This window comes from Tenrec ecaudatus, chromosome 1 (genome assembly GCF_050624435.1).
Source record: "Tenrec ecaudatus isolate mTenEca1 chromosome 1, mTenEca1.hap1, whole genome shotgun sequence".
In the NCBI taxonomy this organism is placed as follows: domain Eukaryota; kingdom Metazoa; phylum Chordata; class Mammalia; order Afrosoricida; family Tenrecidae; genus Tenrec; species Tenrec ecaudatus.
The window spans coordinates 96009716-96021797 of NC_134530.1; the positions used below are offsets into that span (position 1 = coordinate 96009716).

Sequence of the window (12082 nt, forward strand, 5' to 3'; positions counted from 1 at the left end):
GCACTTCGAGTCAGAGTGGACCCCACGGCAGGGGAAATCAGTCCACTCCGCTGATCAAGCTCCAGCACGGCCCTGGCTGCTGCTGCTGCTGTTAGCTGCACGATGGGATCGGAGTGCATCAATCCATAAGGGTTGCCCAGGCAGGTGTTCAGAAGCAAATGTTGCCAGGCCTTTATTCCTAGTCTTAGCCTCGAAGTTCCACTGAAACCTGGCCAGTGTCTGAGGCACACCCACACACACACACCTCCACTGGCCGCTGGGTGGTGGCTACGCTTGAAGTGCATTGGCTATGAACCGTGCCCACCACCTGGAAGGAGAAATGCTACCACTGACCCACCACTGGCGGGTCTCAGATTAAACCTGCCCTTGAATCTCACGACTCTCTGTACGACTTCTGAGGCTGTAAATCCGCATGGCTTTACCAGCTACCCCAACGAGCGCCTCTTGGTTCCTTTCCCTCAGTGACTCTACCCACTTTTCTTTGTGACGTGGAGGGACCCTCTTATTCTGCTATCTCAGGGTCCACTTACCTGGCTAACGATGAAAAAGATGACGGTCATAGCAGCACAGGCCAAGGTGATCAGCATGAGGAACTTAAACCTGAAAATTAGCCCCTGGCAAGAAAGAGGGAGGGGGGGAGGTCGTTTAGTATTCCAACCTCTACCATCAGTCCTTATCGCAGCATGTACATTTATAAAAAGCTCATTATTTTTTTTAAAAACCACCCCAGAAGCACAAATCCCTAGGAGTAAAACAATTCCACGGAGCAGCCTTCCTCCTGCAGAGGAGAACGTGGCTGGGAAATTTCTCGGGCCCAATATTTCCTCTGTTCTTATCTCACATGCTACCAGGGCCTGGGAATTACATTCACAGCACGTCGTGAAGCTGCTAATTTCCCAGCTAAGCTGGTTATGCTTCTCTGCAAGGGTTCAAAGTTAGCAACTCCAAGTTTTCTGCAGTCCTAATACAATTCTGCTTCAGTGAACACAAAGAAATGTGCATCTTAATCCATGCGAGAAGTGTATCGGGCTGACTTTTCCCACATGCTGCTCCAGCCTAGGAGACAGGCGAGCCTCAGGCAGTGCCAGCAGTTTTCTGTGTGCCAGACTTGGGGGCAGGCACCCGCTGTGACTTGGGCACTCTTATCTGCAGATACCCCAGTATGCATAACAGAACAAAACATTGTCTGGTCCTGCACCACCCACGTGACCACGAGGGTACGGGGAGTCCGATTGGTGGACTCACGGGAAGCGGACCGTAACATGTGCAGACACACTGCGTACAAAGCCCTGTGGGGTGGCAGTTTGTGTGTCCCAGGGGAGCCACGAGGTATGAACCCGAGGGAGTCTTTGACTGACCAAAGCTGTGGGCTGCCTGCATTAGAGATGGGGGGCTGTTAAGTGCATTCTCTTGCGTGAGAATGCAAGCTGAAACTGAGCTTCGTGGACATTCTCTGTGCACTTGCTGGACATTCCGGGGAAATGTGGCCTATGAGGGTCTGGAAATCGGACCCCTGAGGGTCTCAGGCTGCTTCTCAGCAGAGAAGCTTGATGGAAGCCGCACCCCAATCCTAGCAAATCTCCCATCCGGTATGCTCCTCCATTGCACGGGAAGCCCCAAGAACCTGCTGAACTAGTTACTCCTTGCTGAGGACAGAAAGAAATTTATACCACAGGGAAGTCCAAGATTCAGAGGAGCCAGCTAGACGGTTCTCAGAGTAAAAGTGCGCCTTGAATTTGGCCCACAGATGCCACATGAGAATGTCAGCGTGTATGTGAAAGAAGAGCCTTTTCGTGTCAAGCCGTAGGTGTGTGTACGCACCCGTGTGCACACCCACACACACGTGTGTGCTTACACGTCAAGCAGGAAAGGAGACTGAGAACAATAGTCCCAGAAAGAGTCAGGCCACTCACTCACCTCATAGTGCAGCCGCCGGACCTTGCTCATGGCGGGCAGGCTGGACTGCTTCCCGCTGATGTTCCGAAACACCTGGAAGACCATGAAGCACAGGAAGAGGAAATAGAGGCAGAGGCAGATGCCGGCCACAATGATGAAGGCCATCTGAGGGTGTCCAGTAAAGGAAAGAGGACAGTAGGCAAGCATTTCTCCCCAGCCCTGTCCACATGGCTGTTTGTCACTCAGGATCCACACCGTTTTCAGGGAGATAGTGTTCGGCGCTGGCACTGTCAGGGCAGCTAGAGGGGGGTGGTGCGGGTTCCGGCACAGCAGTACCACAGAGAAGAGGCTTCAAATTGGCTTTTTAATCAAGGGAGAAGCAGAAGGGGGCCTTGCTTGTTAGGAATGTGGCATCTAGGGCCCACTCAGGTCTGGAGAATCAGAATCTGCCTTTTAACCAATGCCCCGGAGAGTCAGCTGCACACGATGCTAAATATCGACCAAGTGAAAAGCTTCACTAAGATTAGGTCGAAAGGAAAACGCAACAAAACAAAGAACCACTCATGGCCATTGCGTCCATGCCGTCCCTAGTGAGTCCTCTAGGACAGGTAGGCCTGCCCCTCTCAGTTTCTGAGACTCACTCTTTACGGGCATTGAAAGCCACGCTATCTCCTGCAGGGTGCCTGGCGGTTTCAAAGGTCTCACTTTACGCTTAGCAGGCCAGCAGGTAACCACTAGCCCACCAGGGTTCCCCCCTCCTTGGTTACCAAAACCAAAACCCCAAACCCCAACTCATTGCTAACAAGTCAGTGCTGGCTCACAGTGGCCCATTAAGACGGTAGACCTGTGCCCGTGTGTTTGCAAGACTGTAAATCTCTACAGGGATAGAAAACTCCGTCTTTCCCCTGTGGAGCAGCTGGATGGTTTTGAATGGTGGACCTTAGAGTTAGCAGTCCGATGTAACCAATACACTATTGGGACTCCTGAAATCATGCCAAGAGTGAGCTAAATGCAGACGCCTAGGCCGCACACCAAATAGATGGAATTGTTTTTTCCCATGCTAGGGAACCAAGTGTAACTGAGTTTGGCAACGGCTCCCCCAAACCAAACCAAACCCAACCCAAGACAAACAACTCCTTGCCATCAATTTGATTCTGACTCATAGCGATCCTGTGATAGGGCAGAACTGCCCCTGTGGGTTTCAGAGACTGTAACTCTTTATGGGATTAGAAAAACGCATCTTTTTCCCCTAGACCCTGGGGCTAGCAGCTGAACACAAAACCCACATGGGGGGTGGCTAAATCCTGGAGTTTTTGTAATTAGGGAATTAAGATGCCTTGGAATCATTGGCCTAAAAGGCCTTGGGGTTGGAGTTGCCAGGACGCTGGCCATGGAATGGAAGGTCTTGCCGTAATCCCAGGGATGAGGACGGTTGGCGGGTTTAGCTCTGTTATGACCATCACAGCAGACCTTGTGAAGCGGAGCCTGGAGCAGAGGGACACCCGGCTCGGGGGAGGGAGTGCTTCCTCTGAGGCTGAAGGGGGGCTGGGAGAAGAGTCCCTCTTCACTGCAGTAACCGCAGGGGTCCCTGCGTGGGACAGATGGTTCAGTGCTCAGCCTCTAGCTCAATGTTTGGTGGTTCCTATCCCCCTAGAGACACCACCGAAGTCAGGCCTGGCTATCTGCTTCTGAGAGGCCAGGGCCTCGAAAGGCCAGGTTCTACTCGGCACACGCGGTCAACTCTGCAAAACCAAAGGGCTGCAGTCGACTTCGCAGGGGACGTATTCCTTTGGCTACGTGTGAATGTCTGGTGAGAGGGGCGGAGGGGGAATCCAACGCTCGCATCCTTGGATGTGAACAAGTAATCATGGTCCTGCTTCCATTTCCACATAGAGGTCTTGTGGCACTAAGAAAACGAATAGACTCATCACCTTGGACAAAGCGTATTAAGCAGCACATGATAACATAGCATTATCCGTGGAGGGAAAGTCCAACCCAAGCCTTTCTCCTCCCTCCAAAGTTTTTTTTTTTCTCCCCTAAGCACTTAACATACTATTCGGGGAGATAAAATATTCAAATCCAGCATCCTAAACGGGATAAGGGAAGACTGTCGCTGCTGCTTCACGAAGATGAGTCAGACAGAGTTTATGCTAACCAACCAGAGGACTCGGCGACTCCTCTGGAACTAATCACCTTAGTCTTATCTCCATTCACTCTCGGGCAGGAGCAGCAGCCGCCAATGTGCCAAGGTCACTTTGAGAAACCTCGGACAGAGATGACTTCAGAAACAGGCTTCTCACCAAGGGGCCTGCAGACGGCCGCAATGGCTCCAGGGGAAAGCTAGTCATGCTTCAGTCTGAGGTAAACACGTGGATAATAGACCGTTTAGACGGGCTGTGGGAACACCAGAAACTAATCTCTACCAGGAGGATGTGCGGCAACCCCCCATTCCGGCTGCTCTCTCCCGGGCTGGAGAGCAGGCATTAATTCGTCTCGTTATTTGCCTTAACTATGATGCTATCAGTGGTCTGAGGATCAAAGCTCTGGCTGGAACCACATGGAGAGCATCGGCAGTGGCTTAGAAAATCATCCTGGGGACCAGTTAGCTGTGGGAAAAAAATAAAACTCTAAACCCCACACGGAAGGATACAGCCAGCTCTGTTCCGACATCTGTGGTCCAGATACTGTAGAAAGGATTTGTCAGTTGCACCCCTCTGCAAAGAGAAACAAGATGGGAAGGCGATTCATGAAAAGACCAAGGGGGAATGCTCCCTGTTGCATATTCCTAAATGTGCAGCTTAGCTGTATTTAGACTAAGGAATGCACCGGAGAACCTAGTGAGAGTGGGAGAGTTGAGAACATGACCAGTCCAAAGGTTTTGCATCCCTTGCAGGTTGGTCTCTGACTCCATCACAACGCCTAGCTCTGGATGAGTCGATGGCAAACTCTTTCATGCCAGAGAAAAGGTTCATGGTCACCCCTCTGCTTTTGGGACTAGTCCCCTTAAAGAGACGGGAGTGGGCGTGTCCGTTCTGAGCCCGGTGGGCACTCGCTCACCTCTCACACATGTCAAATATGAAGAGGCAGAAAGAGCCAACTGCAATGGGTCCGACTTGTTTCCAGTATCCTGCAATGTGATTCCGCTCATGCTGATCCTAAGGAAAACCAAATGGAGACATGAGCCAGGGATGGAAGCAGAGCAAAGCCATTCTAGAGGTGAGCCTGCTGGGCAGACCAGACTTGCTGAGCATCTCCTCTGTATTGGACACCATACTATATGCATACAAGGAGGAGTAAGATAGAACTCTCTGTTTGTAAGGAGCATATTTTCTTTGGAGGAGTCCCGCACATAAATGATTTCAAAACCAGTCGATAAAAGGCCATTGATAGTAATAAGAACAGGATGCTATGGGAATAAATGAAAGGACATCCCCCAGCCTGCGGTTGTTTGTGGTCCTCCCAAAATTGCTCGTTCGGAATGAAATCCATGTGTGAGTACATCTTTGGAAGGAGAAGAATTTGGGAAGGTAGGGTGGCCTTTGTAGGAGCAAACAGAGGTATCCAAATAGGTCCAATGAAAGAGGCCTCCTATAGTGAAAAAAGACATTTTCCTGCTTATCATTAGCAACAAGCATGGCTCTTCTGGACAGACGCACAAGGACACAACATTTAAAAATGGGAGAGAGACTGGGAAAACTAAGAAGGGTGAAAACATGTCTGGGGCCCCAGGCAAGGACCCCGGGGCGGGGGAGTCCACCCCAGCTTACTGCCGGTGAGCCCCTTTGGCTGGCAGTCCTGCTGCAGAGACAGCACCACCTCCACCCCTCAGTACCAAGGGCTCCTTCGCAACGTGTCACTGTCGGAGGACCCCACGGGGAGGTCAGCAGTCATCAGGGGCTTGCTCCCACTCCTGCTGTTTCCTGGGAAGGCAGCAAGTCTTCAGGACCATGGTCAAACCCCAATGGAGTTCAAAAGCAGTCCGACCTACTAGAGGAACCCAGTGCCTGACAGGAGGACCAGGCTCCAGCTGCCCTGCTGCCTTCGCCGCAATGGGATGCCAGCACCATTTTGAGTTTCACCTGTGGTACCTTCCCTCATCTTGAAATACAGCAAGGAACCTATGAAATGGGTGTTGGAATCAGCGAGCAGTATGTCAGGGGTTACCACCTCCCTGCAACGACCTGCTTCCTAGAACGAGCCACGCCCACGCGAAGCAACGCTGAAGTTCCACTCAAGTCAAAGGAGAGGAAATCATCATCATTACATTGCTGGCTGGGGTGACCACTCACTGCTAAGTACTTTGCTCGCGTTTTTCTCATTTAATTCTCACCTAGAAATTAGGGCTTTTGTTCGAATCTACACTGGAGGAACCTGACACTGAGCACACATCAGGCACTTGCCCAAGGTCACTCAGCTAGCGGATGGTGAAGAAGGAAGAATCTGAGCCAGAGGGCCGACTACAGGGATCTTGCCCACGACCACTGGCTTCCCTGCCTCATCCCCCACTAGAGCCGAGGCGGGGCCTCGCGGGGTCAGCTGAGCGCCCGCACAGCAGCCGTGTTGAGATGCCGGCCCCTTCCCCAGTGCGCTCTTACCATCATGTGCTCGCCACAGAAGATGATCCAGAAGGACAAAAGCATCGCATAGAAGATGCCCTGCCGGATGTCGCCAAACAACAGCATCCAGGTCCAGTCAAAGCCGATGGAAAACCATTCCACTGGGATGTTGATGAAGGTCATGGAGATCCCCAGGGCAAAGATGACTCTGATGGCGAGAACACACGGGGAGCACTTGTTTATTCCTCTAGGAGGCAGGCTTGCAATCTCAAGGAGCCGATTGGGGGGCCCGAGAAGTTACTTATTATGACAAAAGCCCCCCCCCCCGATCGTTTTCTTAGCTCTCACAAGGTTCTACAGAGATGCGAAATGTCCCGTTTAGCTGGTGCCCCTCCCAGATAAAGAGAATTCCCCAGCCCTGCTGCACAATCGGCCTTCATCTCCTTAGTGACTGCACTGTATTCCCACAGGTGCTTGGCTCCCGTGACTTCATCTATAGTCCCCATCGGACTGAATTGCTTTCTCTACAGGGATGCGGGCATTATTCCTATGATACCCTCAGCAATAATGAATTACATGAGCATATTTATTTCAATAATAAATGGCTCCAAAGAAATAACCATGAAATATAAATTCGTCAAGCGTCTGGTTTCATTTCTATTCTCTCTCATAGTCCCGTCACTTTGCTTCTTCTATCAAAACAAGATTCATGATGTTGCTAAGTGATTCACTTTCATTCATACCCACGCAATACATGTTTGTAATATGGCAGGTTATTGTGTCCAGGCTACAGAGACCTAAATGAATAGGACCTGCGTTTTCACTCACACAGCGATTGTTTAGTGGGGGTGCCAGGCAAAACGCAACTGAGATTTGTCCATGCCAAGTCACATGATGAAGATCTAACTGAGCGGGACTGTGCAGAGATGAAGCAGATGGGGAAGGACAGTCCCAGCAGAGGCCTCCACCCTCCTAGTGCCGCCACCCTTTCATACAGTTCCTCATGTGGTAGTCACCCCCCAACCATAAAATCATTTTGTTGCTACTTCATCACTGTCATTTTGCTACTGTTATGAATTGGGCAACCCCTGTGAAAGGGTCATTCGACCCCCAAAGGGGTCGCAACCCACAGGTTGAGAACCGCTGGTCTGAAGCAACTGGGCACCTGCAAATCACACTGATGGGAAAAGTTCAGGATGTGAGACTGGAGGATGTTTGTATGCCTGACGACAGAATTAGACATTTGTCTCCAGGGGACTAAGGACCTATTAGTGAGTTGAACAATGGAATGGTATGGCTCTTTGATTCATTCCTACAACAAATATGTACTGGGTGTCTGCCATGTGTCAATTACTATTCCAAAGTCGGAAAAGAACTGCAGTGTCAAAATAGGCACGAGTCTTGCTTTCGTAAGAACCTGTAGATGGGATATGGTGGGGGGAGGGGTGGGTGTTAGGGGAAAAGACAGTAAACAAAGAATGAGCACTTTAAATAAAAATAAAACATGGTTTGACATCCAGAATTGATGAACCAATAGGGACAGCATGTAGAATAAGGGTTTCGGATGGGCGGGTGGGGGTGGGAGGTACAGGGGTGAGGAGGGTTGGCGAGGATGTCAAGGAGGTCCATGTAGAAAAATATTGTTTGGCAACTGACTATGGTAGCAAGAGTACAATTCCAATTGATGAGATTGGAATTTGGAATGACATATGTATTAAATCCCAACTATTAAAAAAACAAAACAGGGAAAGACAACAGAAAAACACTAAGGTGCTATTTTCTATCAGGCGCTGGGAAAAGCCTGGAAAGAAAACAGACATTGCAGCCAGGAAAGAAGGCAGGCAGGCACTGTGCCCAAGAGCTCTCTGGGGAAGAGCATTTAGCTGGAGGAAGGAGAGAGTGCGATGTCTCCAGGGGACAGAGCATGCCAGACACGCTTGAGCCCCGTCAAGGAGGCTGATGGGTGGGAGAAGACATAAGAGATCAGAGGTGGCGTGGGGCCAGATCACAGAGGGCTTTGCAGGTCAGGGCAAAGGAGAGGCAACGTCAGGAGAGAGCTCTGAGTCGTGGAGTGACATGTCCTGATCGACACATTTGCATACACAGCCTGAGCCAAGACGTTTGTATGGAGGAAAAACTATTAAGTCTGAGGAGGAAATTGGTGGCAGGAAGGAGAACACATTGCAAGTCTATTTCTGGTGAAGCAGGTGGGAAGTGATGGTAGGTGAGAGTAAGGGGTCCCAGTGCAAGTTATGCAATATCCTGGTTGATCAGTCGGAGGGCAGGAAGTGAAAACCTGAAGAGCAATTGGTGACCCCACATGGGTAGCTGGAGCGACTGCAAAGGCAGAAGCCAGGCGAAGAGCAGGCCGGAAAAGGGAAGCATTACATGAGCTTTGTGGGTGCTCATATATGTTACATATATATTTTTTAATGTAAGTGAACATATAAAGAAAGTAGAGTCTAGAGTTGCGAGAAGTTTGGTTGGAGATAACATTAAGCCATCAGAGTATAGATCATTGTAAAAGTCGTGAGACCATATAAGCTCATCGGAGACAGAAGTGCAGCTACCGAAGAGAAGAGCTGTAAGATCTGAGTCCTGGCTTTGCAGTCTAGGAGGCTGGCAAACCAAACTCACTACCATCGAGTCAGTTCCTTCTCCGGGCAACCGCACAGGACGGGGTGGAACAGCACCTGGGGTCTCTACTATAATGCTTCACGGGAGTCGGAAGCTTCCTCCGTCCCACAGAGAGGCTGGTGTTTTCAAACTGCGAGTCTTACGGTTAGCAGCCCAGCACATAAGCACCACCCCACCAGTGGTCCTCAAGAGGTTAGCGAGATGTGAGCCAACAGCAGTAGAGACCAACTACTGGGCAGTAAGAGAGAGGACAGCCAAGAATTGAGAAGGAGGACCAGTGGAGAGGAAGGAGGACCAGTGGAGAGGGGTGGCGTCACATGCTGGTGCTGCGTGAAGGCACACTGAGGCAGGACCACTGGATTTGGCTATGAAGGGGTTCAGTGAAGTGGTGGGGAAGGATCCGGGCTCTAACGAGCTCAGGAGAGAATGGAAGATTAATTATGGAAAAGCTTTTCAGGAGCCTTGCAGTAAAGAAGAACAAAACATGGATAGGGCAACTTCAGGGGGAAGAGGACAACAGAGAGCCATCTGGGAAATGTGTATGCATTTGTATACTGACCGGAATGATCTAGCCTTCCCCTCGATCGCCCATAGAATGATACGAGAGAGAACGAGCCCGCATTTGCAGAAGCATCATCCCTGTATAGGTAAGAAGGACGGGGCTCAGAGTAGTTCAGCCACCGTCTGAGAAAGACGTATTTGAGTCTGACAGTAGAAATGAAATACAGATACAGAAAAATGGACCAGAAATATAAGTATAGTCCTGAGAATGTAATCAAAATATTGCACGTCCAAGACAAGAGTCCAGAATGACTTCTGGTTGACTCGCTAGGCCACATAACGTACTGGGTGCTTGAACTAGACCACCGCCACCCACACCACCACCCACCACCCACCTCCTGCCTCCAGTGAAAGCAGGCGTGTGGCAGGTCACAGGAAGCCACTGATTGAAATGAGTGGTCCCAAGCCAGCTCTTACTTTTCCAGGAGCACCGGGGGCCGGGACATCATGGTGATCCTCCTCCAGTACCACACCATGATGATGAAGATACTGGGTGTAAGGAAGGTCTTCATGGCAAACCACACCTTGGTGAAGCCTCCGTTTTGATGGATTCCCTAGACAGAGGTCAGTAACAATTTTGAAGGGGAATGAATATATCATAGCATTATTTCTGACCATCAAATACATGGGAGGGAAGTGGATAGAGATTGGGTGTTCTGAGTGTTCAAGATCTGAGAACTTTTAATATCCCCCGCACACATTGTCCTTATCCTCCCCTTGGCTCCTCCTCACACACTATGGAACTAAGTCGGTATCAAAGGTACAAAAAGGGACCCTCTATGCTACAAAAATGGTTAAGATTGGGATCAAAGATTTTTGATCTGTAAAGATTTCCATTAAAAAACTGGGGCTCTTTTAGGTGCTAAAAATGTAGAGATTGACTAGGTATGTTAAGGTAAATCTTTATAATGGAATGCTATACAATATTGTAAGGTAGATGAGGGAATTCAAAAGTTCAGGAAAAATGTTATGAAAATATAATGGAATTTCCCCACAAACCTTTTGAAGCCCCCCTGTATTTATATGATAGCCTTAATATTACATGCAAAAGCAGGGAATAGAACGTGTTAGATATAACATCTCTTTTTGTAAGGGAACAATTATGTATAAGCCGCTCTTGTGAGTTGCTACAGAGTCAGTCCCCACTTATGGTGACCTTATGTGAAACAGAACAAAACAAAACCAGAACAGAATGAATGTCACCTGGTCATGGGCCACCTTCTTGAGACACATCTACATCTCAACAGCGGTGACTAGTTCTGGATGGTAAGATATTACAGTAATTTGATGGGATTCTGTGTCTTCACCAATATTTTAAAAAAACATTTCTGGTATCATCTTTAATCAACGGGAAAGACTTGGTCACCTAAAACACCACTCTGCCCTTTACCACGTCTGCTCGCAAATCAAATGCATGGCTCGTGTCTTGCTGTTACTCACAATTGTGTCCCCGGTCATCAGGTCTTCACCGAGCAGTGAGTAACTGTCTTCCATTTCTGTAACCTCAGGCACGAATGAGTTCACCTGGAGTTCCCGCCTCCCACAAGTGCCAAATTAGGCCCATTTCTCATATGAGACAACTGAGGCACAGGGATGCCAGGAGGGAGAAGGTGTTTCCTGTTCATCCGAGTACCCAAGAACTAGTGCCCCGCACGTAGCCGCCCGCTTGGATCGCTTACCACCAGCCGGATGTCCTTAATCTCGCCGATCCCAACGTTGATTTTCTTCTTCTCGTTGACAGGCAGTCGGATATTTAGGAGGTAGTACTTATGAGCTACGGACCCAATCTCCATGAACGGAAGGACCTCGCACTCATAGTAACGTCCCTCGTGCTCCAGGGTCTGGAAGAAGAGCGGGGTGTGAGGCAGGCCACGACCTCAACAGCCTGTGCCTGAGTGCTCCTCTGTTTGCGCCGTGCCACGCCATGGATTACAAGAAAGTTGCGCTTCAAGGAAGAGATTCATGGGTTATTCTAGTAGGGTTCATTCCAATTGAGAGAGACCTGGTGTCTATTCCTCTCCCCAGCAAAAAAGCCACAATAGACGCAAAACCAGAAATGACAAGTACAGCACAGAAATCCCTTCTCGCTCTTAAACCGTTTGTGCTCAACACTAATAAAACAACCTCCCAAGCCCGACTCACTTGGTGATTCCAACTCAAGAGAAAGCCCGATGTCCGCAGCACTGTCCTCCAGAGACTTTTCAAGGCAGTCAGAAGCCGGTCAACGGGCCTCTCTCTGGAGGCATGGCTGGAGAGGAGCAAACTGCTACTAACCCTTAATAATCAAGCACTTCATAAAGATACCACCCTAGAACTTCTCCTTTGAGGTACCCATTCCAGCAACCTGCTGTAGCAGGGCTGCACGGGCCTCTTATTTGCAGCAGGTCACCTGGAGCCTCTCAGACTCTGTTGGCGAACCAACCTCTGTAGCG

The 12082-nt window shown here is 49.7% G+C and overlaps 1 protein-coding gene across 1 annotated transcript in view; it reads right to left on the reverse strand.

Annotated features, from left to right (window-relative positions):
* The window catches only part of WLS (Wnt ligand secretion mediator), a 128223-nt gene that overhangs the window by 19922 nt on the left and 96219 nt on the right, over positions 1-12082 (reverse strand). The window contains exons 4-10 of the mRNA XM_075557285.1: positions 11330-11491; positions 10068-10204; positions 6492-6660; positions 4954-5051; positions 4547-4610; positions 1918-2061; positions 531-614 (exon numbers count right to left, since the gene is read on the reverse strand). Coding sequence (XP_075413400.1) covers positions 531-614; positions 1918-2061; positions 4547-4610; positions 4954-5051; positions 6492-6660; positions 10068-10204; positions 11330-11491 — 858 coding nt within the window. The remainder of the gene's footprint in view (positions 1-530; positions 615-1917; positions 2062-4546; positions 4611-4953; positions 5052-6491; positions 6661-10067; positions 10205-11329; positions 11492-12082) is intronic.